Raw genomic sequence first — 22748 nt, 5'->3', positions numbered from 1 at the left:
CATGCTGATGCCACAGAAAGCGAGGAGGATGAAAATCACTCTTTTCCCAGGTGAGGGATTTAATTAAGCAGCAAGGATGAAAGTCAATGTAGAAAAATCCTTCTAGCTCCAGCAGATTTTATTTAACCTAGTAACCTAAGAAACTGTGTGTTAGCATCAACCAGAGTGACTTTGCTGATGGTTTGGCAGAAATTATAAGTAGGGAATCAAGACTGGAAGAGGCATCTTTCCCTGGGTGTAAAACAGTGCTGCCTGAATCCAACCTCTATTTTTTAAAAAATATGTACTTATTTACTTGACTGCATCAGGTCTTAGTTGCAGCATGCAAACTCTTAGCTGAAGCACACGGGGTCTAGTTCTCTGACAGGGATTGAACTTGGGTCCTCCTGCATTGCAGAACGTGGAGTCAGCCACTGCACCACCAGGGAAGTCCCTCCAACATCTATTTTTATGGTCTGGATGGTCAATCTTGACCATGCCCAGAGGTGGACAGTCCCTGAGCCCATGACCCATGTGAAATAAACCACACATTGGAATAAAGCACTCACTGGAATACAAGCTATAATTTTATGAGAAAGATCAGATATCCCGACAGCGTGATGGGGATTCTGTCTTAGGAAAAGGCGCTGCCAGCATCTGAAAATTGCTTGGTGAGTGAGGAGAATTACATTCATCCCTTTATCCTTTGCTGTTCTGTTTACCTGCTCGTTCCACAAATATTCTAGACCACTGACTCTGAAAGGATGATTTTACTAGGCACTGGGTATACTTTGGTGAGTAAAGGCCTCATGGGAGCTAATATTCTAGTGAGAAAGATGGATAATAAATAAGCAAATGCATAATTAAACATTTCATAAATAATAAATATAGAATGTGTATGCATAACTAATAAATATATAATTGCAAATTGTCTTCAGGGCTATCAGGGAAATAAACAGGATGCATAAAGAATGAGTGATTCCTACTGATACGACTTAAATACTCTAATCATGAGGCAGAGACAGCTAATGTGTTTTTCATTTTGGGAAAGATCTTGCTTTAGGGCGGGACTTGAACCCAAAACAACAACTCTCTAATATCTGGGTCAGTACATGTGTGGCTTATGGGGCTTCTGCTGCCCTCTTGACTCTGCCTGGCACCCCCCAGCAATCTCAGCATTCTTTCCCACTGAGCCCTGCTTAGATCCTTTCCCACTCTGGGCTCTGGGAAGTTGATCTGAGCAGGCACGTGAGGTAAAATCATTCAGTGTAATGTAATATTTTTAATTAAAAAAAAAAATGCCTGACCCACTTTGAAACTCTGTCTAGGGACTGATCAGTTCCTCTTAGACAACCGATTAAATTAACAACCCACACCATCTCCCTTTTGGGGCTTGAATGCTCTGGGGCACTGTGTACCAGCCTCATCCTTAACTGCCCTGGCGTGGATTCTGGACAGCTCAGGACAGCCTCTGTGACTGGAGCCTGGGACATTATTCAAATTAGCTAATCCGTGGGGAGCCTGGGAAACCTCACTAACCCAGCTGCTGACCACATGTAAGCTGCCCCCACAGCTCCAGCTGCTGTTACCCCGACTCCCCAGTCACTGGTGTGGTCCTGTGTGGCCACGTCGAACACTTCACTCTCAACTGTGGGTTCTCTTCTAACCTGTTCTCAACTTAGTCCTCTTCCCCTTCCTGTGGTGTCAGAGTGCTAGGTGCTACCATCAAAGAGCTAGGTCAACATTCTGCCCACCTGTTCTCCTGAGGCAGAGCCTTGCCATGGGTCTTGGCAGAATGGAGGCCTAAGGCTTAAAATTCTCCCTCCTTGGGTTGTTCCTAGGACGGACACTGCCAGGGTGTGACTCTCTGCCTCCAGCTGTGTTATGTCTCTGTGTTGACTGGAGCCCTTTTTATGAAATATTTCTTTCTTATTTTGTGTTATCATACTGTTAGTAGAAAGTCCTGCTGTGGTCTATCAGTTATTTTCTTTCTTTTAGGTGACTTTATATTCTGATCCATTATATATAGATTTTATAATTTAACTCTTTATTTCCAAATCTTGGAGATGAACTCAAAAGAAAGTGAAAGTAAGAAAGTGAAAGTTGCTTAGTTGTGTCGGACTCTTTGTGACCCCATGGACTATACAGTCCATGGAAGATGAACTCGTCTGGCTCCCAAATACTTAAAAAAGTTTGTGCATGCTAAGTCACTCAGTCGTGTCCGACTCTTTGTGACCCTATGGACCAGGGATCAAACCCACGTCTCCTGCGCTGCAGGTGATTTCACCAACATCTGAGCCCCTAGAGAAGCCTCAAGGGGAACAGAAAAGGAAGCCAGCCAAACTGCTCCATTAGCTTCAGATCTATTGCTGAATTTTCCCTTAGACCTTTTCCTTGATTTCCATTATCCTGGTCCGGAGCCTTTAAAATCTTAGTATATGGTTAGGGAACAAGGAACTCCTGAACTCTGCAGTGTGATTTTGTCTTAAGCTTGGTGTCCAGAAGACTTGCCTGTGCCTTCTCAAGTCCAGAGACCAGCTCAGAGAGAAAACATTCAGCTAAAGGGCCATTTGGATGAGATTTGGTAAATGTTCCTGAACTGTCACAGATCATGCTCTCCAGAACCTAATTGAAAAAGGCATTTGAGTGAGAGAGAGGCTGCTAAACACATTAGTGATATTCAGGAAGATCTGGGTTTCTTGACATAGCACAGTGTCAGAGCATAATATGCATCAGAGACTTTCCTCAAATAGCCCTTAATTGCATTTGGATGTCCTGGTGACTGTGAAGATTATTTTTAAATCAAATTGGTACATTAGAATTACATTTAGTTTTAATTAAGTTGATGCATTTGCCAAGCAGTAATGTACTTAAGAGAATGGAAACGAGACACCAAGTCTTATTTTGTCTAACACTGTCTCGAGGGCTCTCCTTTTCTTATTTTATGGAGGATTTATAAAACCTTACAGAGTGAAGGACGTTACCAAATAAACCACAGGCCAAAGCCCCAGTGCTGACCAGTGTATTGAGCACAGGCTGAGGATCAGAAACCTGCATCCCATTTGGGTCGGCCGCTGGCCCACTGTTCATCTCAGGAGAAATCAGTTAAGTCACAGTTGTTCTCAAACCTGGCAGATTACCAGAGTCTAAAGGAATATTTAACCATACAGATTTCCAAGTGGGAATTGAGTCTCCAGTGTGGGTGTAACCCAGGAGTCTCTATTTTAATAACGTTCTCCTGGAGATTTATACGGATTGTAACATGTGGTTTAACCATCCTAACCATTGTTATCTCCTTTGCAAAATACTGCTCGCTTGACTGACCTCATAGATCAGTTGAAAGAATGCAAGGGGCTACCAGGGACAATTTGGAAGACTTTGAAATGGGCAAAACTGATGATTGATCTGGGTGCTGTCTGGTGCCCCCTTCTGGGTCACCTCCCCCTTTCAGTGTCTTTGAGCCACTGCACATCTCTGCAATAATGCAAATGAGCCTTACCCCGAGAAACGTTAGTGAACTGTGTCTGGCAGAAAGTAGTCAATTACTGCTGCTGCTGCTACTAAGTCGCTTCAGTCGTGTCCGACTCTGTGTGACCCCATAGACGCCAGCCTACCAGGCACCCCCGTCCCTGGGATTCTCCAGGCAAGAACACTGGAGTGGTTTGCCATTTCCTTCTCCAATGCGTGAAAGTGAAAAGTGAAAGTGAAGTCACTCAGTCGTGTCCGACTCTTAGCGACCCGATGGACTGCAGCCTACCAGGCTCCTCCGTCCATGGGATTTTCCAGGCAAGAGTACTGGAGTGGGGTGCCGTCGCCTTCTCCAAGTCAATGACTACCCTGTGAATATTATCTACTTTTGCACCTATTTGTAAGTTCACATCAGCGCTCTTAATTGCCTACCTATGGGTGCTGCGTGAATTTTCCTTTAGTCAGATGTGAAAGTGTACTGGGTCTCTAATTCATTATTGATTCAAATTAAAATTCTGACATGTACTCATTTTAAATTTGTGTAACAGTAATCATTTTAATTTTAAAAAATTATCCTTGACCAGGAGTGACTTTTCATGAATGTCACTCTATAATCACACACTTCCTGTTCTTTTGAACCAATTGAACAATCTAAATAGGTTTATAAGGAGTAATGTGAGTGGCCAAAAAGGGCAAAATTAATGCATTATCTGAATCTGCTAATATAAATTGTCTTCCTCATCAGAGAGGAAACCTACCACGTCAGTGCAGGATGGAAAGCCTGGGGTAGAAGAAAGATGAGTGGATGAAGAGTCTGCCTCCCCAGGTAACAGCTCCAAGCCTCCACTTCCACCTGTGGGCTCCTGGACTTGCTTCTCTCTCCCTCTCCTCAAAAGGGTAAAAGACCATAAATTGTCTCTTTGGACTATGAACCAAACAGCCAAGTGTCCATTTGCTAAGCTTTACTGAATTTTAAGACAGTCTTTCCAGAATGAAGACTGGGATGAATGTAAGAATTTAAATATGCTCCTGCAGTGAATTTCCACAACTTCTTTTGTAATGGGATTTGCAATTGGCTTGCATCTGGCACCGCTTGTTCTCATAGTTGAACTATTCTTCTGTTACCCTTTCCTCAGTGGAAGAGAGGATGACTGCTCACTATTCAAGCTGTACATGTACTCATGTCCACTCTTTCTGGAAGTCTTGGCTGGGCTGCGATGCCATCTCCTTGCAAAATCTTCCCTGGCTTCCAAAGGCTGCTTCAATGGTTCTTTTTTTTTTTTTTTAAAGATTAAATGAAATGATGTAGTGTAAATAACTTGATACACAGTGCAAGTGTTAGGCGCTCAGTTGTGTCTGACTCTTTGCACCCCATGGACTGTAGCCCACCAGGCTCCTCTGTCCATGGAATTCTCCAGGCAAGAATACTGGAGTGAGTTGCCATTCCCTTCTCCAGGAGATCTTCCCCACCCAGGGATTGAACCCAGGTCTCCTGCATTGCAGGCGGATTCTTTACCGTCTGAGCCACCAGAAAAGCCCTTGATACACAGTATATGCTCCCTAAACATTAGCTTCCTTCCTCTCCTCCTTCTAAGTTTTAGATCACGGTTCTATTCTGCAGTGGGATGATGTGGTTGGAAGACCTGATTCGTCCCAGCTGATGTTTCAGCATCTCCCTGAGGTGCAGCAGCAGCATCCAGAACTACCTCCCCACCCACAAGACGTCGTATTGAACGGACTTTCTTGTCGAGGGCCTGCAGCCTTATGGCCATGGGAGCTCTTTGATAACGGGGCCTGTGAACTGTGCACACTGCAGACAGCACATACTCATTCACCACGAGATGAGCGGTGGTAGATGAAACAAATCCTGGAGATAGCCGCACAAGGGTTAAGTCCCCTTTTGACCTTATTTCAAGTGGTGCTTTCAATAAATCAGGAAGAGGTGAACTCAGGCCATCCCATCTCCAGAGGTTTTTGTGAATATTAGCTAACGGGACAACTGGTTGTCTGGTTTTGTTCAGACTCACACACAGAAAAATCTGGGACTCATGGCTTCCAAGAAAGAGTCTGGCAATTCAAGACTTTAAATTAGGAATCTAATTTGGAGTTACAAAAGAAGATATGTTTTTCTTTTATGGCCTCCAAATTTCGGTATTCTGACACAAACAGATTGAGTGGCAATTAATTTACATCTCTCTTAAAATTTAATAATATTCAAACAGCAGTTTCCTCATTCCCTCTTTTGGCTCATAGGAATTTTTCCTCTCCTCTTCACCCCTTATGAAACATGGCCATTATCATATAAATCTGTTAGGGGAGAACTAATAAAAATGAAAATGATTTAGATGTGGAAAACCAAAATGGATTCTTGGGAATAGACGTACATGGTCAGTTAAATATGTATTTGAACACTTGAGTTTCTTGTTTATGCTTGATCTTTTATTTCAGAGTCCCTACCAATGTTTTAGGGGTTCATGCTTACTCAGAGTTATTTATGTATGCCGACTATTTAAATAATATGTCAACTTGGCCAAGCCACTGAAGTTATTCTTACAGATTTTAAAAATATGCATCAATGTGAATTAATAAGTGATATCTCCAAGAATATTTTGCAGACTTTCAATGAGACAGGTTACATTGTAAATATGGGTGGCAGGATTTACTTTCATCAAAAGGCTAAGCACGGGTTATCAAGCTTTTGCTAATATGTGTGTGTATAAATGCACGTGTATCTGAGTGTGCATGTCTGAATGTGTGTGTGTCTGTGTGTGAGTTTGTGTGTATCTGACTATAGTGTGTAGGGATGTATGTGCGTATGTGAGTGTGTCACACACAGTCATGTACATGGCCAGGAGAATGACAGACACACGGCTTTTGTGAATTTATAAGACAGTCTCTGATCATGATGCCAGTCCTGATTATAATGGGGTTATCCAGTTTGTATTTCAAGTAGCATTTTAAAAAGCTTTGCTCGTTAATTAAGCTGGCATTCCATAAAGTGTAATTTTCAGGACTTTTAAAAAACTAGACAGTAAAGGTGTTTGGTGGAGACTGTCTAAGACCTTTAATGACAGAGGTTATCTACTACGCAAGCTCATTACACTCAGACAGAGGAACCCGGGTGGCTCTTTGATGTTATCAGACCTCAAATTATCCGCAAGGCAGCTTGGAGAGCCCTCACATGATGGCATCACATCTCGTGTATCAGTGGTGAGATTCCATACTTGGCATGTCATGTCAGCAACCACAAAACCTACTCAGAAGGTAAGAGACAGGGTGTCACAGCCTCCTTATAGCCAGACTAATTAGATAAAGTCTCCTTGGATGTGTTCAAAGATTAGACAGAGTGTTGAACTATATATCTATAAAGATATATATATATATATATATATATATATATCTTTAGAGTAATCGATCAGAAGACCAGGAAAATAAAATGTATTACGAAATGATATAAATGATGACGAGATGGTATCTAAATATACTGTACACCTCACTTTGTACTGGGCACGAAATCTCATCTCATTTTTTTTAACATTATCTCATTGCTCAGTCTCCCTAGGAAGGAGAAAATGGAGGCTGCAAAAGATTAAACAGTTTGCTCAAATTGATGCAGCTAGGATGTGTCAGAGCTGGACGGGGGACCCAGGTCTGTGTGACCCCCAGACACTGCTCCTTTCTGCCCTGGACCCTTGCTCTCCCCTACTCTTGCCCATGATGGGTGGGAAGATTACCATGGCTTCCACGAGCGCCAGAGTTTTGGGGAGGTGACAGCAGATGAATTTATGAAGGAAGTTTGCGCTGAAAGTGTAGCAAAGCTGACTGTGCAAAGCCTCTGCCTTCAGGCAGCGTGTGGAGACCAATGATTGGGACCACAGCAATTCTGAGAAGGGCAGGCACTGCTCTGGGAATAAGGAGGCAGAGCCCTATACTCCTTCTCCCTGAGGCTCACCCTACCATGCCCAAACTGTGTTTGGCTTAGCAGGGCTTCTTCCACATTGTCTTAAGCTCTTCATTGTCTGTGAATATGACTATGGGCTACTGTTGGTCTCTTTTTCTACAATTTCTTCTCAACAAATCATATTCATCCTGAGTTCAAGGCTCATCTCCTTCAGGAAACAGGTCCTGGTAAACCACTCTCAGCTGGGTTAACTTCCTCCTTTATAGTTTCCATTCTATTATCATGGCCTCTATTTGCCCACTAACTGTATATGCCAGAGACAACACTAGTTCATTCATTTAATCTCCACAATACTCATTCATTCATTCATGAAATATGTATTAAGCATCTACTAAGTCTCAAGAGGAGAAGGCAATGGCACCCCACTCCAGTACTCTTGACTGGAAAATCCCATGGATGGAGGAACCTGGTAGGCTGCAGTCCATGGGATCATGAAGATTCGGACATGACTGAGTGACCTCACTTTCCCTTTTCACTTTCATGCACTGGTGAAGGAAATGGCAACCCACTCCAGTGTTCTTGCCTGGAGAATCCCAGGGACAGAGGAGCCTAGTGGGCTGCCGTCTATGGGGTTGCACAGAGTCGGACATGACTGAAGTGACTTAGCAGCAGCAGCAGCAAGTCTCAAGAACTGGTCTATACTCCAGGGACACAGGGTTATTTAACAAATACAGATTTGTTCTCATGGGCTTTACAAGGGAGAGATAAGTTAACCAAACAATCCCAGAAATATATAAAATACAAAATGAGATAAGTGCTTTGAAGAAAAGAAATATGGTGTCATGAAAGTATATCATAGAGGATCTCACCCAGGTTGCACCAAGGAAGAGCTGAGATCTAGTGGGTGCATAACAGTCAATGGAAGAGGGTGTGTGTGTGATGGTGGTGGTGGTGTTTGTGGTGGCGGGTAAGTAGAAGGGTGGGAGGAACAGAGGGCAGGAAGAAAATTTCTTTGGCAAGAGTTGAAAGTGAAAGTAAAAGTTGCTCAGTTGTGTCCGACTCTTTGAGACGCCATGGACTATATACAGTCCATGGAATTCTCCAGGCCAGAATACTGGAGTGGGTAGCCTTTCCATTCTCCAGGGGATCTTCCCAACCCAGGGATTGAACCCAGGTCTCCCGCATTGCAGGCAGATTCTTTACCAGCTGAGCCACAAGGGAAGCATGGTCCTTTTGAGGAACAGATGATGGAGCAGAGAGGTAAGGGGAACAGTGGTGCCAGAAAAGCAAAGAAGTCACCAGGGTGAAAGAAGCCACCAGGTGTCTGTAAATATTCTGGTCTAGACCCAAGGGGAGTGGGAGGCCATTAGGGAGTTTTAAACACACTTGTGTGTCATGAGCAGACCTGAGGCAGGCACAGTGATTCTCTTCTTCATGAGTGTATTATAAGAGCAAAAGCTTGATGCCTTGTGGAACCGTCTCAGGCTTCATGGGGGTCACACAGCTAGTGAACAGCTTGGCTAGAGCTTAAATCTAGGTCAAGTGATGCCCACACTTTTCATTGTTAAATAGTCAGTGAATCCATGTTGTATGTCATTCTCTTTCTCCCTCATTTTTTATGTCTGCAAAGGAAGCATCTACCTCTGGAGTATGAACAGAACTGACTGGAATTAACTCTGTTAAACTCTTACTATGTTATTTTATTTAATGACAACCATCCTACAAGGGCTTCCTTCATAGCTCAGTCAGTAAAGAATCTGTCTGCAATGCAGGAGACCTGGGTTCGATTCCTGGGTCAGGAAGATCCCTTGGAGAAGAAAATGGCAACCCACTCCAGTATTCTTGCCTGGAGAATCCCATGGACAGAGGAGCTCGGTGGGCTACAGTCCATGGGGTCGTAAAGAGTTGGACATGATTTAGCAACTCAACCACCACCATCCTACAAGGGCAGGCCTTATTATCTCTACTTTCAAGATGAGAAGACAGAGGTTCAGAAAGTTAGGTAAGATGCCCTGTTGTCAGAGAATAGAGGAGCAGGGACATGAATCCATTCTGTTTGACTCCAAAGTTTAGACGATCCCAGGACACTGGGCTGTCTTTGCAGCATCCTTTCCACCCAAAGTAAATGGGAAGGGAGGAATGGGGTGAGGGGGTGTAAGACTAGACACAGAGACCAGGTGGATCCCACAGCAATCCGGGGAGAGGTGAAGGTGGGGCTGGATAAAGCAGATCTGAGGCAAAGAGAACCAGTAGGAATTGAACACTGAATGCATTTTGGGTATGGGGTAAAAGAAAACCTCAGGTGGCCGGCTTGAGGCCTGGGCAGATGGTGACATCATTCCCCCTGGGGACAGGTTTGTGCAGGGGAGGGCAGAGGTCCTGGGTGCCAGGCACTCCTGGGGTAGGCATGGAGGAGAATCTGGAGGTTTGGAGAGAGGTCTAGACTGCTGGCTGTTGGCAGAAAAAGCTTTCTTATTATTAAGCAGATATATAGCAAACTCTGGCTGAAGTGATAGTCCATCTGCTCTGATCGTGACTGTTGGCTTTGCCAGTTGGACCTCCTTTGTCCTCAAGCTCATGCCCTCAACATTCCCTCCACTCTCATATCCTTTGTTTTCTTTCCTGAGGATAATCTCCAGCATGCCCCCTGGGTCAGAAGGAAGGTGGATGAAAATAGAGTTTTGTTAAAAGGATTTTTACTACTTCATGGTTTAAGGAGAGAAAGATAACTCACAAAGCCCTAGTTCATTCAAGGAATGATACTAAATCCCCAAAGCATTGCCTTACACATTCTAAATCAGAGCTTGGCTTCTAAAATGGGAACCTACAATCTCTTTGCAAAGGAAAAAAAAAGTTAAGTATGATTTATCACTTCAATCTTGCAGTCTATGCAATGCAGACATTTCATTCCTGGGAATGAATAGTCCTGTTTGCCTTGGAGCAGAGTGTAAACGTTTGATTCGTGACCAGACAACTTGACTTTTAATGGCCTGCGACTGACTAACATAAGCACAAAACCGTACGACCACCACCAGACAGTTAAGACTTTACCCTTGAGTCATATTTCTCTGGAGCTATTATTTCCATCTAATAAGTTCAGAACAATTTTCTAAGATAAAGCTGTGGGACCTGCACAATGGGGTGTTGTTAAATTTTAAATTCTAGACACTCAAATGATAATCTCAAGAAGAACCCAATATACTGTTCTTTGCAAAGTAAATATAGGTCCTCCTTGTCTTCATCAGCAGAAAGTTAATGTGGACTGTCAGTTGAGGGCAAGGAACCACACCAGTAACGAATCCTAGGTAGGTTCTGACTGGCAGGGTTTGTTTGCTCTATCTGGATAGAATGGGGCTTCACCCGACAAACACCGTCTCATTCTGCTGTACCTAACCAGGCTGTTTAGATAACATTTACAACTCCAGCCAGTGAGTTCAGCATGGTGAGTCTTCCTCAAGGATGGAGAAAGTTCAGATTTATAAGAACCTAATTGTCTGAACGAATCTAAGGAGCCAGGAACCAAGCCTCAACTCTGCCTGGGAAAAGCCCGAGAATCAGCTGGAAGCAGCCCACAGATGAACAATGAAAGCTGACCTTGGGTGTGAGCTGGGGGAGCTGCCAGACTTTGGCCGGACACTCACATCTGCTACGGGGCCCACTGGGCATTGTACCAGGAAGTGCAGCTGAGCGATCCAGGTCGACCCCAATGGCAAATGGGACCAGGAAACAGGGTCTCCATGGAGGCTTTTGATAGCTGTTTTCTCTTCAGGGACTTTGGGGAAAGTGGAAGAGGAGAAGGCTGATTTTACTGAGGAGGAACCATTTTTCAGGCAAAAGCCAGAGGGGTCACACCAGGGAAATGGACAGACCTGAGATGCGAAAAGGACTTCCCAGGTGGCGCTAGTGATAAAGAACCCGCCTGCCAATGCAGGAGATGTCAGAGATGAGTTCTATGCCTGGGTTGGGGAAGATTCCCTGGAGAAGGGAATGGCAACTCACTCAAGCATTCTTGCCTGGAGAATCCCATGGACAGAGGAGCCTGGTGGGCTACAGTCCCTAGGGTTTCAAAGAGTCAGACACAACTGAAGCGACTTAGCACATATGAGATGTGGGAAAGCTCAGAGAGCTCCAGGGTGGAGACAAAGGGTTCCAGAGCCTTCTGCAGGGAGGACCAGTGAGGCTATTTCCCTAATGCTCTGACATATAAATGGTTTTCTGTGCTAGTTTTTCTCTCCATGCTCTTCAGAAGAGGAAAGAACCCATCTCTAACGGCCCATGTGGCTGCAAAAGTAGCCCCTCGTATCCTGCTCCAGGGCTGGAAAACACCAAGTCCTTGTCCTGAGAGTGCTTGTGGCTTGGGTCACGAATAGAGGGAAGGAGTGAAGTCTTTTCTTTGAGACAACCTGGGGAACACGACATTACAAAGACTGCACTGACGGCCAGTTCCTGAGTGTCTACTGTTCCTGTGCTATATGCTTTACGAACCTTATTCACTTCATCCTCACAAATGCCTTAAGAGGAAAAGGTCATTATTATCCTTTTATCAGTAAGGAAACCTGGGAAACACGATGTTTGTACATTGCTTAAAATTACACAGCAAGGAGGATGTGGACACAGTACGGACTCCAGCCACACCACCCCTGAAACATGAGACTGTGGTCCAGAGAAAGGTTTAGATCTCATGAGCGCCCTGAGGCTCACCTGTCTCTCTGTTTCAGTGACCATGAGGTGGGATGGGTCCTGAAACAGAAGAACCTTTAGGTGCGAGCCAGGGGGAGCTGCCAGTCTCCGGCAGGGATAAATAGAGTTTTAGACTGATTTGTCAGTCAACGTTAATTTGGGCAGCAAGTACACTTTTGGTTCCCTATTAGACCCCGCAGGATGCCAAGTGCATCTGATGCTCAGCCTTCATGAAAACTCCCGGTAGCAGCGCTACTGACGATGTACTGACCACGCTTCTCAAAGTGTGGTCCCTGGGCCAGCAGCGTCTGCACCACCTGCAGACCAGTTAGAAACTCGGATTTTCAAGCCCTACCCAAGACGCGCTGAATCATGCTGAGTCAGAAACTTCCAGAATAAGGCCCAGCAATCCGCATCAACCAGCCCCGCACACTAACATTTGAGAATCACTGCTCTAAGGCGCTTGGAGGCAGCGCGAATTGAATTATTTTCTTTCACATACATCACCACTGACTTTAAATCTTTCGTTCTTCTTCTTCCTTTAAAAATGTTTTTACCTCATTTCCAAATCTTCATTCTCTTGTGGTACAAATTTGTACAAGGCAACATAGGTGTTCATCTGTAATGGGTCTTTGGAAAGAGGTCCCTGAAAGAAACATAAAAGGGAAATGAGAGGAGGAAGGAGGAAGAAATGGAGCAAAGGAAGAAGACAGGAAATGGGGAAGTTAAATGTAATTCCAGTGTAATCTTTTGTGTTAAAATATCTAACCATTATTATTTTGTTCCAAACAGGTTTATTTTTAATTTCCTGAGTTCGATTTCATTACAAACTATTTGAAAACATTTATGTGGAATTTTTTGTCAGAAATACTACAGTTTTGTTCAAGTCACTTTTTTCCTTTGATCTAGTTGTTCATGAAAGGCGATACAGACTTGAGCCCAAGCAAGAGAATATTCTCTCTATAGACAGCAGACCGGTGGAGAGTAGTAAACAACTTCTATTCCCTAAAATGGACAATTTTGTATCTAGTATATCAAAGGGATCTGGGTGTATTCATCCAGAAATGAGTTCATTCATGCTGTGGAAAAATGAAAGATGTTGGCCTGAGACTGATTTGATTTGTTATGGTATCACCATCCACTGACTATGAAACTGCAATAATGATAATAAAAGCTACCATTTTTTGATAGCTTGCTGTGTGAGAGGCATGATGGTACATGGATTAGCATATGCAAAGCTAACAACAGCCCATGAGGTCGATTTTATTGTGTCCCTAATTTGTGAACTATATGAGTTTTACAGGTATTATATAAACATAAGCTGTTATTAACTACACAAATATTGTAGCTATATAAATGTTTCTGCTTTATAATATACATGATAAAGTAAAATTATACAACATGTAATATTATCTTGTATCATTTTATATGCATGCAGATATATAATGTATTACTATACATTTAAAGACATAATAATAGAATGAATAGGTGCCATATCTAGAAAACATAAACAAAAGCTGCACTTAACTATATTCTTTTGATCTGTGATTCTGTTTGCTGCCCAAGGCTCAAGTACTTTATGCAGTATTATTCCATCCTAATTATATATCTAAATTAACATAAAATATAAAACTTGAAAGTTGAAAGTGAAGTCGCTTAGTCATGTCTGACTCTTTGCGACCCCATGGACTGTAGCCCACCAGGCTCCTCTGTCCATGGGATTTTCCAGGCAGGAATACTGGAGTGGGTTGCCATTTCCTTCTCCAGGGAATCTTCCCGACCCAGGGATTGAACCCAGGTCTCCCGCATTGCAGGCAGACGCTGTGACCTCTGAGCCATCAGGGAAGCCCACTATGAAATACAGTCATAATATATAATTTACATACTGTAGAGCACATGCCAACTTGTAGGTAGCATACATAACAGAAGCAAAAGCACACAGTACAGTCTTTATCCTCTCTACCCTGGATGCCTTGGAATTTGTTTTGCTCAGTGCTGCCTATGCTATGTACTCTACGGTACATTATTCTCTAAAAATGCTAGTCTGGGCCCCACTAAGTTGATTTCATGACCCACTTGGGGGGTGACCTACAGAATAATCTAAGGACCCTGTCTGGCCAGTCTTCTGAGATGTCCATGAATACCTGGTGGTTTATGTTCTTTGCTTGGTCTCTGAAATCGTCAGTGCCATTTTCTGGATATGTGAACACTGAAAGAGACCACAAAAAGGAGGAGATTTATGAGTCCAGTCACCACATTTGGGAAACACGCTTGAAAGACGTAGCTTTATTTACTCCCTGCACCACAGTTTCAATTCAGTTTCTCCCCGCCTTTCCTCATCCTCAGCGACCCAGCTCGCGTGTCACGCTCCATCTGTTGCCCTCTGCGCCCCTGGCAGGGTCCACACCACACTCTCTGCACAGCCACACCCTCGTCCACACCTCCGGGCCAGCACACATCCTCCTGCATTGCTTGGTCTCATTTGGCAGAGCCCTTCTCAGGAGCAGAAACCATGTCATTCATCTTTGTTAAATGTATCCAATCGTTTGTTAAGGGGATGGTAGCGTAGGTGAAGTATGGTGCAATTTAACTGTATTTCAATACACTTTTCTAAATACCAGACTCTTTGATCTCTATTCAATATCTTCATGCTAGTTTCCTGATGATCTCTGTATTCTACTTGCAGATTAAGGTTTTAAACTTAAAAATACTTCCTCGATCTCTTATTTGGCAGTGCATTGGGGGGTATTATTGGGAAAAAAATTAAACAGTGGTTTCTCATCTAGTGTGTTCTTAAAATACATAATTCTCTACCTTTTGCATTTTAGCAGCCACTCTGTGACCTTTGATGAGGAAAAAGGCTTCTTAAGATGGGTAGGAGTTGTCACTGTCCACACACACAGCTGTGGAAGGTCCCTGATGGGTTGATGGGTATGGCGGGGCTCTGCTTAGTGAGTTCAACCATCTAACCCTGGAGACCAACATCATGTATCTTTCTTAAATAAAAATAAAAGGTGGCACATGTTTCCAAGTCTATACAATAGGGCCCATAGTGTTGAAATTAATCTACTTTGTAGAAGCTTTGATAATCAAAAATACATTGCTGTTTTAGTCTTCCCTTTGGGTCTCCTTCAGAGGGTCAAGGAAACCAGCAGAGGAAGAGAAACACATCACAGAAAGCTCTGTACCCTCTTTCAGTCAGCCCTGACAATCTCCACTGTCCTGCAAATGGATTCAGTAGCCGTGATGAAGGGAACACACTTCTGAACAAGAGCCCCTGTAAATGAACCAATGCTCAGTAAACATCTATTGTCCATGGTTTATGGTTCCAGGGATCTTCCGTGGTGGCTCAGACGGTAAAGCTTCTGCCTACAATGACCTGGGTTCAATCCCTGGGTCAGCAAGATCTCCTGGAGAAGGAAATGGCAACCCACTCCAGTATTCTTGCCTTGAAAATCCCTTGGACGGAGGAACCTGGTTAGGCTACAGTCCACGGGGTTGCAGAGAGTCGGACATGACTGAGAGACTTCACCCACTCACTATGGTTCCAGAGCCTGTGGATGCAGTTCCATTATCCCTAGAAAGTCAATATGCAGTCATGGAAGGAGCTCCGCTTTGTAGGAAAATGGAAAATGAAGGGCCGATGCTTACAGACCTTGTCTGCCTGAATATTTGGTTATGCAACTTCCTGGTTCAAAAAGAGTAGAGACCAGCAATACTTTTCTCTGTTTTAAGTGATTACTTGAAATCTTGGCATAATACTTGATTGCATAAATATAAAACTGGACACATTTAAAGAATGTTGAGTAGTTGAATGGAAACATAACAAGACCATCTTCTTAGAAAATTATTGATTGAAACTAAAATTGAGACTACATAAGATGCATGTGCAATATTCAGTTTGATTTTACAGTTTTGTAATTTCAAATTATTTGAGCTTTTCATTGACTATCCATTAGCCGTCACAACAATGTGTATCATTTTTTGAACTATGCTGAACATTATTTGAAGTGACTCCAAATGTGTTTTCAGTCAAATGGTTACAGGCAGAACTGGAACACTGCAAAAATGATTTTTTAAAAAACCCATTCCTTCTGGCTATTTCTAAGACGTTGATTTGAGAGGAAAGGTATAAAGAATATTTTTTTTGGTACTATTTTACCAAAAAAATATATCAGACACTTTTTAATGTTTGGTACTTTAAGTTCATTTTATGAAAAATAATTTGGCTATTGACTTCATCCATGGATACATACAAAATCTGTGTTAATTCTGCAGGTATGTTTTCTAATGTTACAGATGCAAAATCAACCTTCAGTTTTTGCTAGTCCCCCTAAAGCTTTCTTCTTTTCCTTTTCTGTATTCTGTCGTTCTCTCTTACTTCGCAGTCCTGGGAGGCCCATGTCTCCAACAAGCTGATGATGTGGATTTTCAGCTTTAACCTGGTCATGTACAAGTAACATTATCAGCTTATTGATACTGACTCAACTTGCATCCCTGGAATAAATTCAACATGGTAATTATGCACTGCCTTTCTAAAATACATTACTGGATTCAGTGTACTGAGGTGACTTTGTTTCAGATTTCTGCACCCATATTCAAGAGGGGGATGAGCCAACAATTTTCTTTCTCATGCTGTCTTCCTTTGGTTTTGAGGTCAGTATTATACCAGCCCCATAAACTAAGTTAGAGAATGCTGCTGGCTAGCACGTTCTGTTATCCTGAAAGAGCTTAGCTAATCTGGAAATTTTATCTTCCTTAAATGTTTGGTCACGTTTACTTATAAAGTTGTCTGGGCCTGGCATTTTTGTTGTGAAAAAACTTAAAATACTGATTCTGTTTCTATCATAATTGGAAGCCAAGTCAAGTTCTCTAATTACTAATTCCTCTTGAGTCATACTTTGGTCATTGATAGCTTTCTTGGCAGCTATCCATTTGAAGTTTTAAATCTACTGGTAAAGTTGGTCATAAAATGCTTTCCTGTCAACCTCTGTTGACATTCCTCCTTTTAAAATTATTCCTTTTGTTTCATCTTTCTCTCTTACTCTCAAAGTTATCAATTGTAAATTCTACTTTTTTAAAGAACTGTTTTTAGAATTTACAGATCTACCTGTGTCACATAATAATTCCTTATCTTTATTACTGCTTCCTTATCTATTCTTTTTTCTTTTACTGACTTCTTTTTTTAAAATTTCTTTTTTTTACTGACTTCTTGAATATGATGCTTAGATTATTACTTTTCAGCTTTTATTTTTTCATGGAATAACTTTAGAGCTAAATACTCTAGGCACAATTTTAGCTGCATCCCACAAGTTGTGATAGGTATGTGTTCTTAAAAATTATTTACTTATGGTTGTGTTGGGTCTTCTTTGCTGCATGAAGGCTTTCTCTAGGTGCAGCAAGTGGGGGCTAATCTCTAGCTGTGGTTCACAGGTTTCTCGTAGCAATGGCTTGTCTTTTTGCGGAGCAATGCCTCTAAGGCACGCAGGCGCCAGTATTTTGCGGTGCGTGGGCTCAGCAGTTGCAGCTCAGGGATCTAGAGCTTGGGCTCAGTAGTTTTGGCTCACGGGCTTAGTTGCTCCGCAGCATACAGACTCTTCCCAGACCAGGGATCAAACCTTTGTCTCCTGCATTGGCAGGCAGATTCTTAACCACTGGGCCACTAGGGAAGTCCGGTAGTGTTTTTGTTATTATTTAGTTTTAAATATATTTCAATTTTCATTATGAATTCTTTGACATATTAGCTTTCAAAAAGTACGTCTTTAATTTCCTAAAGTGTGGGTTTTCCTAGTTATAATTTGGATATTCGTTTCTATCTTGTTTGCATTGTAGTTAGAAAGATGTGCTCTATATCATATTAATTCTGTGAAATTTATGAAGCGTGCATTATAGTCCAATAGGTAAGCAATAGTTCCATGTGTTCGTAAAAAGAATGTGAATTCTTCATTTGTTAGATGAAGCATCCTTTTTAATTTTAATTTTTTATTATTTTCAATTGAAGTACAGTTGGTTTATAATGTTGTGCTAGTCCCAGGTGTACAGCCAAGTGATTTAGGATACATATGTATGTATGTGTGTTGTGCCAATTTGCTTTAGCCATGTCTGACATTTTGCAACCCTATGGACAGTAGCCTGCCAGGCTCCTCTGTCCATGGGATTCTCTAGGCAAGAATATTGGAGTGGGTTGCCATGTCCTCCTCCAGGGGATCTTCCTGACCCAGGGATCAAACCCATGTCTCTTATGTTTTCTACATTGATAGGCAGGTTCTTTACGACTAGCGCCACCTGGGAAGCCAATATATTGTAAATATATTAATATATTCATTCTTCCGGAGTGTCCTTTTAAAGTTAAATACAGAGTGAAGTAAGCCAGAAAGAAAAACACCAATACAATATACTAACGCATACATATGGAATTTAGAAAGATGCTAACGATAACCCTGTATGCGAGACAGCAAAAGAGACAGATGTATAGAACAGTCTTTTGGATTCTGTGGGAGAGGGAGGGGTTGGGATGATTTGGGAGAATGGCATTGAAACATGTAAGTTATCACATGTGAAACGAATCGCCAGTCCAGGATCGATGCATGAGACAGGGTGCTCAGGGCTGGTGCACTGGGATGACCCTGAGGGATGCGATGGGGAGGGAGGTGGGAGGGGGGTTCAGGATGGGGAACACATGTACATCCATGGCGGATTCAAGTCAACGTATGCCAAAACCAATACAGTATTGTAAAGTAATTAGCCTCCAATTAAAATAAATTAATTTATATTAAAAAAATAAATCAAGAGAGAAAAAAAGAGTTAATTAGGTTAGGATTGTCAAGTACGTCCTCAGATCCTCCACGTCTATACTGAATCTCTTTGTCTATCTGATTTTCCAGTGACCAAAAGGTGTGCTAAAATCTCTGATTATGAAGTGCAATGCCAATTTCCTAATAGTTCTGTCAACTTCTCCTTGACTTTTTGTCATCTTGAGGCTATGTATTAGATGCTTCACCCTTTGCTTATGACCTTGCTTCCAGGGGAGATTCGGCAGTTAAGGCAAAAGCGAAGACCAATAATTCTGCCCCCGTCAATTTCTGAGGCACCAAGGAATTGTTGAAATTGTTGTTGAAAAAAATTGTTGTTGAAAACAACAACCAGAAATCCTCAGGCCTGCCCAAGAGAGATTCATAACATAAGAGAGAAAGCAGAGTCTATATTTTTATCAGTAAAGACATGAATATGAGTTGTACTTCTTCCGAGGTGGCCTCGGAAATATTCCTCAAGAATCTGGACACAACACCTGGGTGGCAGAAATAATACCTGTGTGCTCCGTGTACTTTTTAGAACCCACGTGAAACAAGTAATACAGAACGGGGAGTTCTCCTTGCCAAAACTGTGAGAAGATGAGTGGGAACTTGGACTCTATGTAAGCAAAGTGTTTTCTCTACCTTGTTTCTCAAACTGCACAGACAGCATTAAATCCAAATCAAAGGAACTTGTTTTGAAGCAAACTGCTGCATAATTACTCACCCTCGCTTCTAAGAGGGCATGTGAAGAAAGCTGCCGCTGATCAAAGGAATATTTAATAGGTCTCTAAAGCATTTTAGAGATTTACCATTTGCTAAGTTCTTTCAACAGATTTCTTTGAATAAGACTGTGAAAATGCCCCTTAACGTGAAAAAGAGACAGCAGATAATCAACTTGTGCTCTTGAGTGTATGACTCAGTGTCTCAATTCCCTTAATCTACCTGGTATTTGTTGTGTGTGTATGTCTATGTATCCTTGTGTGTGTATGTTGGAGGAGAGGGTGTTGGACTAAATGGTCTCTAATCCTGCTTCTCAAATGTTAACAAAAATGTGAACCACAGATTCATCTGCAAATTCTGATTTTGCAGGGCTGGGTCTGCATTTCTCATGGGCTCTCAAGTTCTGCCCAGGTTGCTGGTCCATGGGCCACACGTGAAGTAGTGAGGCTCCAGATTGTACCTTCGACACTCTGTGACCTTATGATGACTTCAATAATAGTAATGGTACTTCAGGGTGATGATCCTTAAATATGGCTGTTCATAATTTAAAACTCTAAGAAGACCCCCTTTAACAAAAAATAATTTATGGTTGTGCTGTCTTTGCTGCTGCATGCAGGCTTTCTCTAATTGTAGCAAGCAGGGGCTACTCTTCATTGCTATGCATGGGCTCCTCATTGCCGTGGCTTCTCTTGTTGCAGCACATGGGCCCTAGAGAGCCCGGGCTACAGTAGCTGCAGCACATTGGCTCTAGAACACAAGCTCAGGGCTGTGGTGTATGGGCTTAGTTGCTCCATGGCATGTGGGATCTTCCTGGACCAGGGATTGAACCCATGTCCCCTGCATTGACTGGACTACCAGGGAAGTCCCTAAAAGACCACTTTTTGAGTAAAGAAATCCCCAGGGCAAATAGAGACCTCATCTACTGAGGAATGGCTGACAGCATCCATCAAGCTGGATCAAGCTGGTGGAGGCAGAGAGGGAAGCGGTGGGCACACGCTGGGTGTGATTCCGAAGACCAGCAGATAAAATCTGCCAACAGACTGGACAGGAGGTGCGAGAAGAAGGGTGTCAAGGATGATGCCAAAAGCCTTGGCCTGATAATCTAGCAGAATGACATTCCTACAAGTGAGTAGGAACAACGAAGAAGAGCCAATTTCAGTGGGTGGGTGGGCGGGGAGGCAAGTGGGGGACTCAAGAGTCCACTTGGGTGCGTTAGCTTGAAGATGCTTGTCTTCCATTCACATGGCCATGTCCAGTAGGCTACAGGCATCAGAGGCAGCCAAGAGGCCTAATGCTAGGAATGAAGCTTCAGAGTCTTCAGCGAATGGGTAGTATTTACATTCATTATCTCATTTAAAGATCACGAGGCTCTATGGATTTGGTGTTATTAGCATCGTCATTTTAGAGGTGAAGCGACTAAAGCAGAGTGAAGTGAGGTCTCTTGAAGGCCATATGATCACCAGTGAAGCCCAGCCTTCACTTTCAGAGCAGGCAGGGGCCCAGGACCAAACACATCCAGTGAAGTTAGTGATGAGAGGCCGCCTGTGGTTTGGCAAAAAGTGTCTGGGACAGGTGTCAGTTGCTTAGTCCTGTCCAACTCTTTGCGACCTGTCAGGCTCCTCTATCCATGGGATTCTCCAGGCAAGAATACCGGAGTGGGTTCCTTCTCCAGAGGATCGTCCCAACCCAGGGATTGAACCCGGGTCTCTTGCATTATAGGCAGATTCTTCACCGTTTGAGCCACCAGGGGAGTCCACTCTCAGGGGCGGGAGATGGGCAGAATCAGACTCAGGGGAAGAACGGCTGACCAGACCTGAAGCACTGAGACACAGCTTTGGCTTATACTCCAGCCTCTGGTGAGTTTGGTCCTAAGATACGGATGAACCCCAGGGCTGCTGGCCCAAATTCAGTTGCTGGATCTGCAGTGCTGGACAGACCTAGGCTGGGTGCATGCAGGGTTATGGCTCTGCCTCGAGGGCCCCGGCAGCTGGCGCTCTCTGATCTGTCTCTCTCATGGCACTGCTAAGTGCTCCCTGGGTATCTGCATGGATCCCAAAGTACAGTTTTCCCCATGTGATGCCAAAGGCTTCTTATTCTAGTGGTGTGCTTTAGCAGCCTATGTACAGGCTTGGCAAAAGGGGGACCCTGTGGATGCTGACAGTTATTTAGGAAGGAGGGTCATCACAGAGGCACAATCCTAACTGGAGAAGAGACATGAGTGAGTTCCTAGAGCTAAAGAAGTGGAAATGGTACCTCATTGTATGACAGCTGCTGACAACGCAGCTACAGGGTATTTGATGTAGAAGTTCTGTTTCCAGTCTGGAAAAGGCAGGGACAACCAGGCAAGTGGAAAATCTGTCCAAGGCAGCATTCTCCAGTGCTTCCCACATGGGGATTAAGTGTGAGGGGTAACTTCTGCCAGGAGAAGGCATTCAGCCCAAAGGAACAACACAGGTCAGGGCCTGCAACATTGCTGGGTTATGAGTGACCTGAGCACAGCTCTGTGACATATGTAATTTTGCTGGTGGTAGAAAACACTTCATAATTTTTTTTTTTTTTTTTGATAAATGAGAGGAAGTAGTTGTTGACATCAAAGAGGCTCATCAAGATTCAAGTATTAGGTGCTGGTTATGTTTCTTTAAGCTAAGAGGAGATTCTTTCTCAATGTTAGCAAGCGGTAGCATGTAGTTAGTATTTAACAAGTATTCTAGGAATTATTTTAAAAAGGGCTTATGCTATTAGAAAACTAAATGGTATTAATATGGAATATCTGTCTCAATTGTGCAGATCCATTTTTGAATCTTAGTCATCTCTGCTGGGGAGGAGCCCAGGGGAGGCTCACACTCCTCAGCACCACTCCTCACTTGAACAGGCACATCACTGTGAGTACTTCCGATGTTTTCTCTCTGGGATGTCCTGTTCATCCAGTGTAGGTCAGTGGGGGAAGTGACATGTTAACAAAAAGCTCTGGAAGGACCTCCATGTCCTTATAGCCTGAGAACTCAGGAGCCAGAGCTCAGGGAATGTTATAACTGAATTCCTGAAATCCACCAAAATTTATCTGTTCCCCTCCATATTATCAAACACTGTCCAGTCTGAATTCCAGAGGTGGCCGAGAAAGAGAGGGGCCTGGAGGTCATGTGAGCCTGCCTGCTGACCTGGATGATGGATGAGATTCCCGTTTGCGCTGGGCGGTGGTGCCTGAT

General features: G+C 43.2%; 1 protein-coding gene across 5 annotated transcripts in view; it reads right to left on the bottom strand.

Moving 5' to 3' along the window:
* Positions 1 to 22748, bottom strand: part of STAC (SH3 and cysteine rich domain) — a 353663-nt gene that overhangs the window by 15655 nt on the left and 315260 nt on the right. For all 5 annotated transcript variants that reach the window (XM_070776015.1, XM_070776016.1, XM_070776017.1 and 2 more), the window contains 2 exons: positions 14173 to 14237; positions 12586 to 12674 (listed from right to left, as the gene is read on the bottom strand). In XM_070776015.1, coding sequence (XP_070632116.1) covers positions 12586 to 12674; positions 14173 to 14237 — 154 coding nt within the window. The remainder of the gene's footprint in view (positions 1 to 12585; positions 12675 to 14172; positions 14238 to 22748) is intronic.

The sequence above is a fragment of the Bos indicus genome, chromosome 22, assembly GCF_029378745.1.
Source record: "Bos indicus isolate NIAB-ARS_2022 breed Sahiwal x Tharparkar chromosome 22, NIAB-ARS_B.indTharparkar_mat_pri_1.0, whole genome shotgun sequence".
In the NCBI taxonomy this organism is placed as follows: domain Eukaryota; kingdom Metazoa; phylum Chordata; class Mammalia; order Artiodactyla; family Bovidae; genus Bos; species Bos indicus.
The sequence above is the reverse complement of the archived record's forward strand: the minus strand, read 5'-3'. Positions and strand labels throughout refer to the sequence as shown.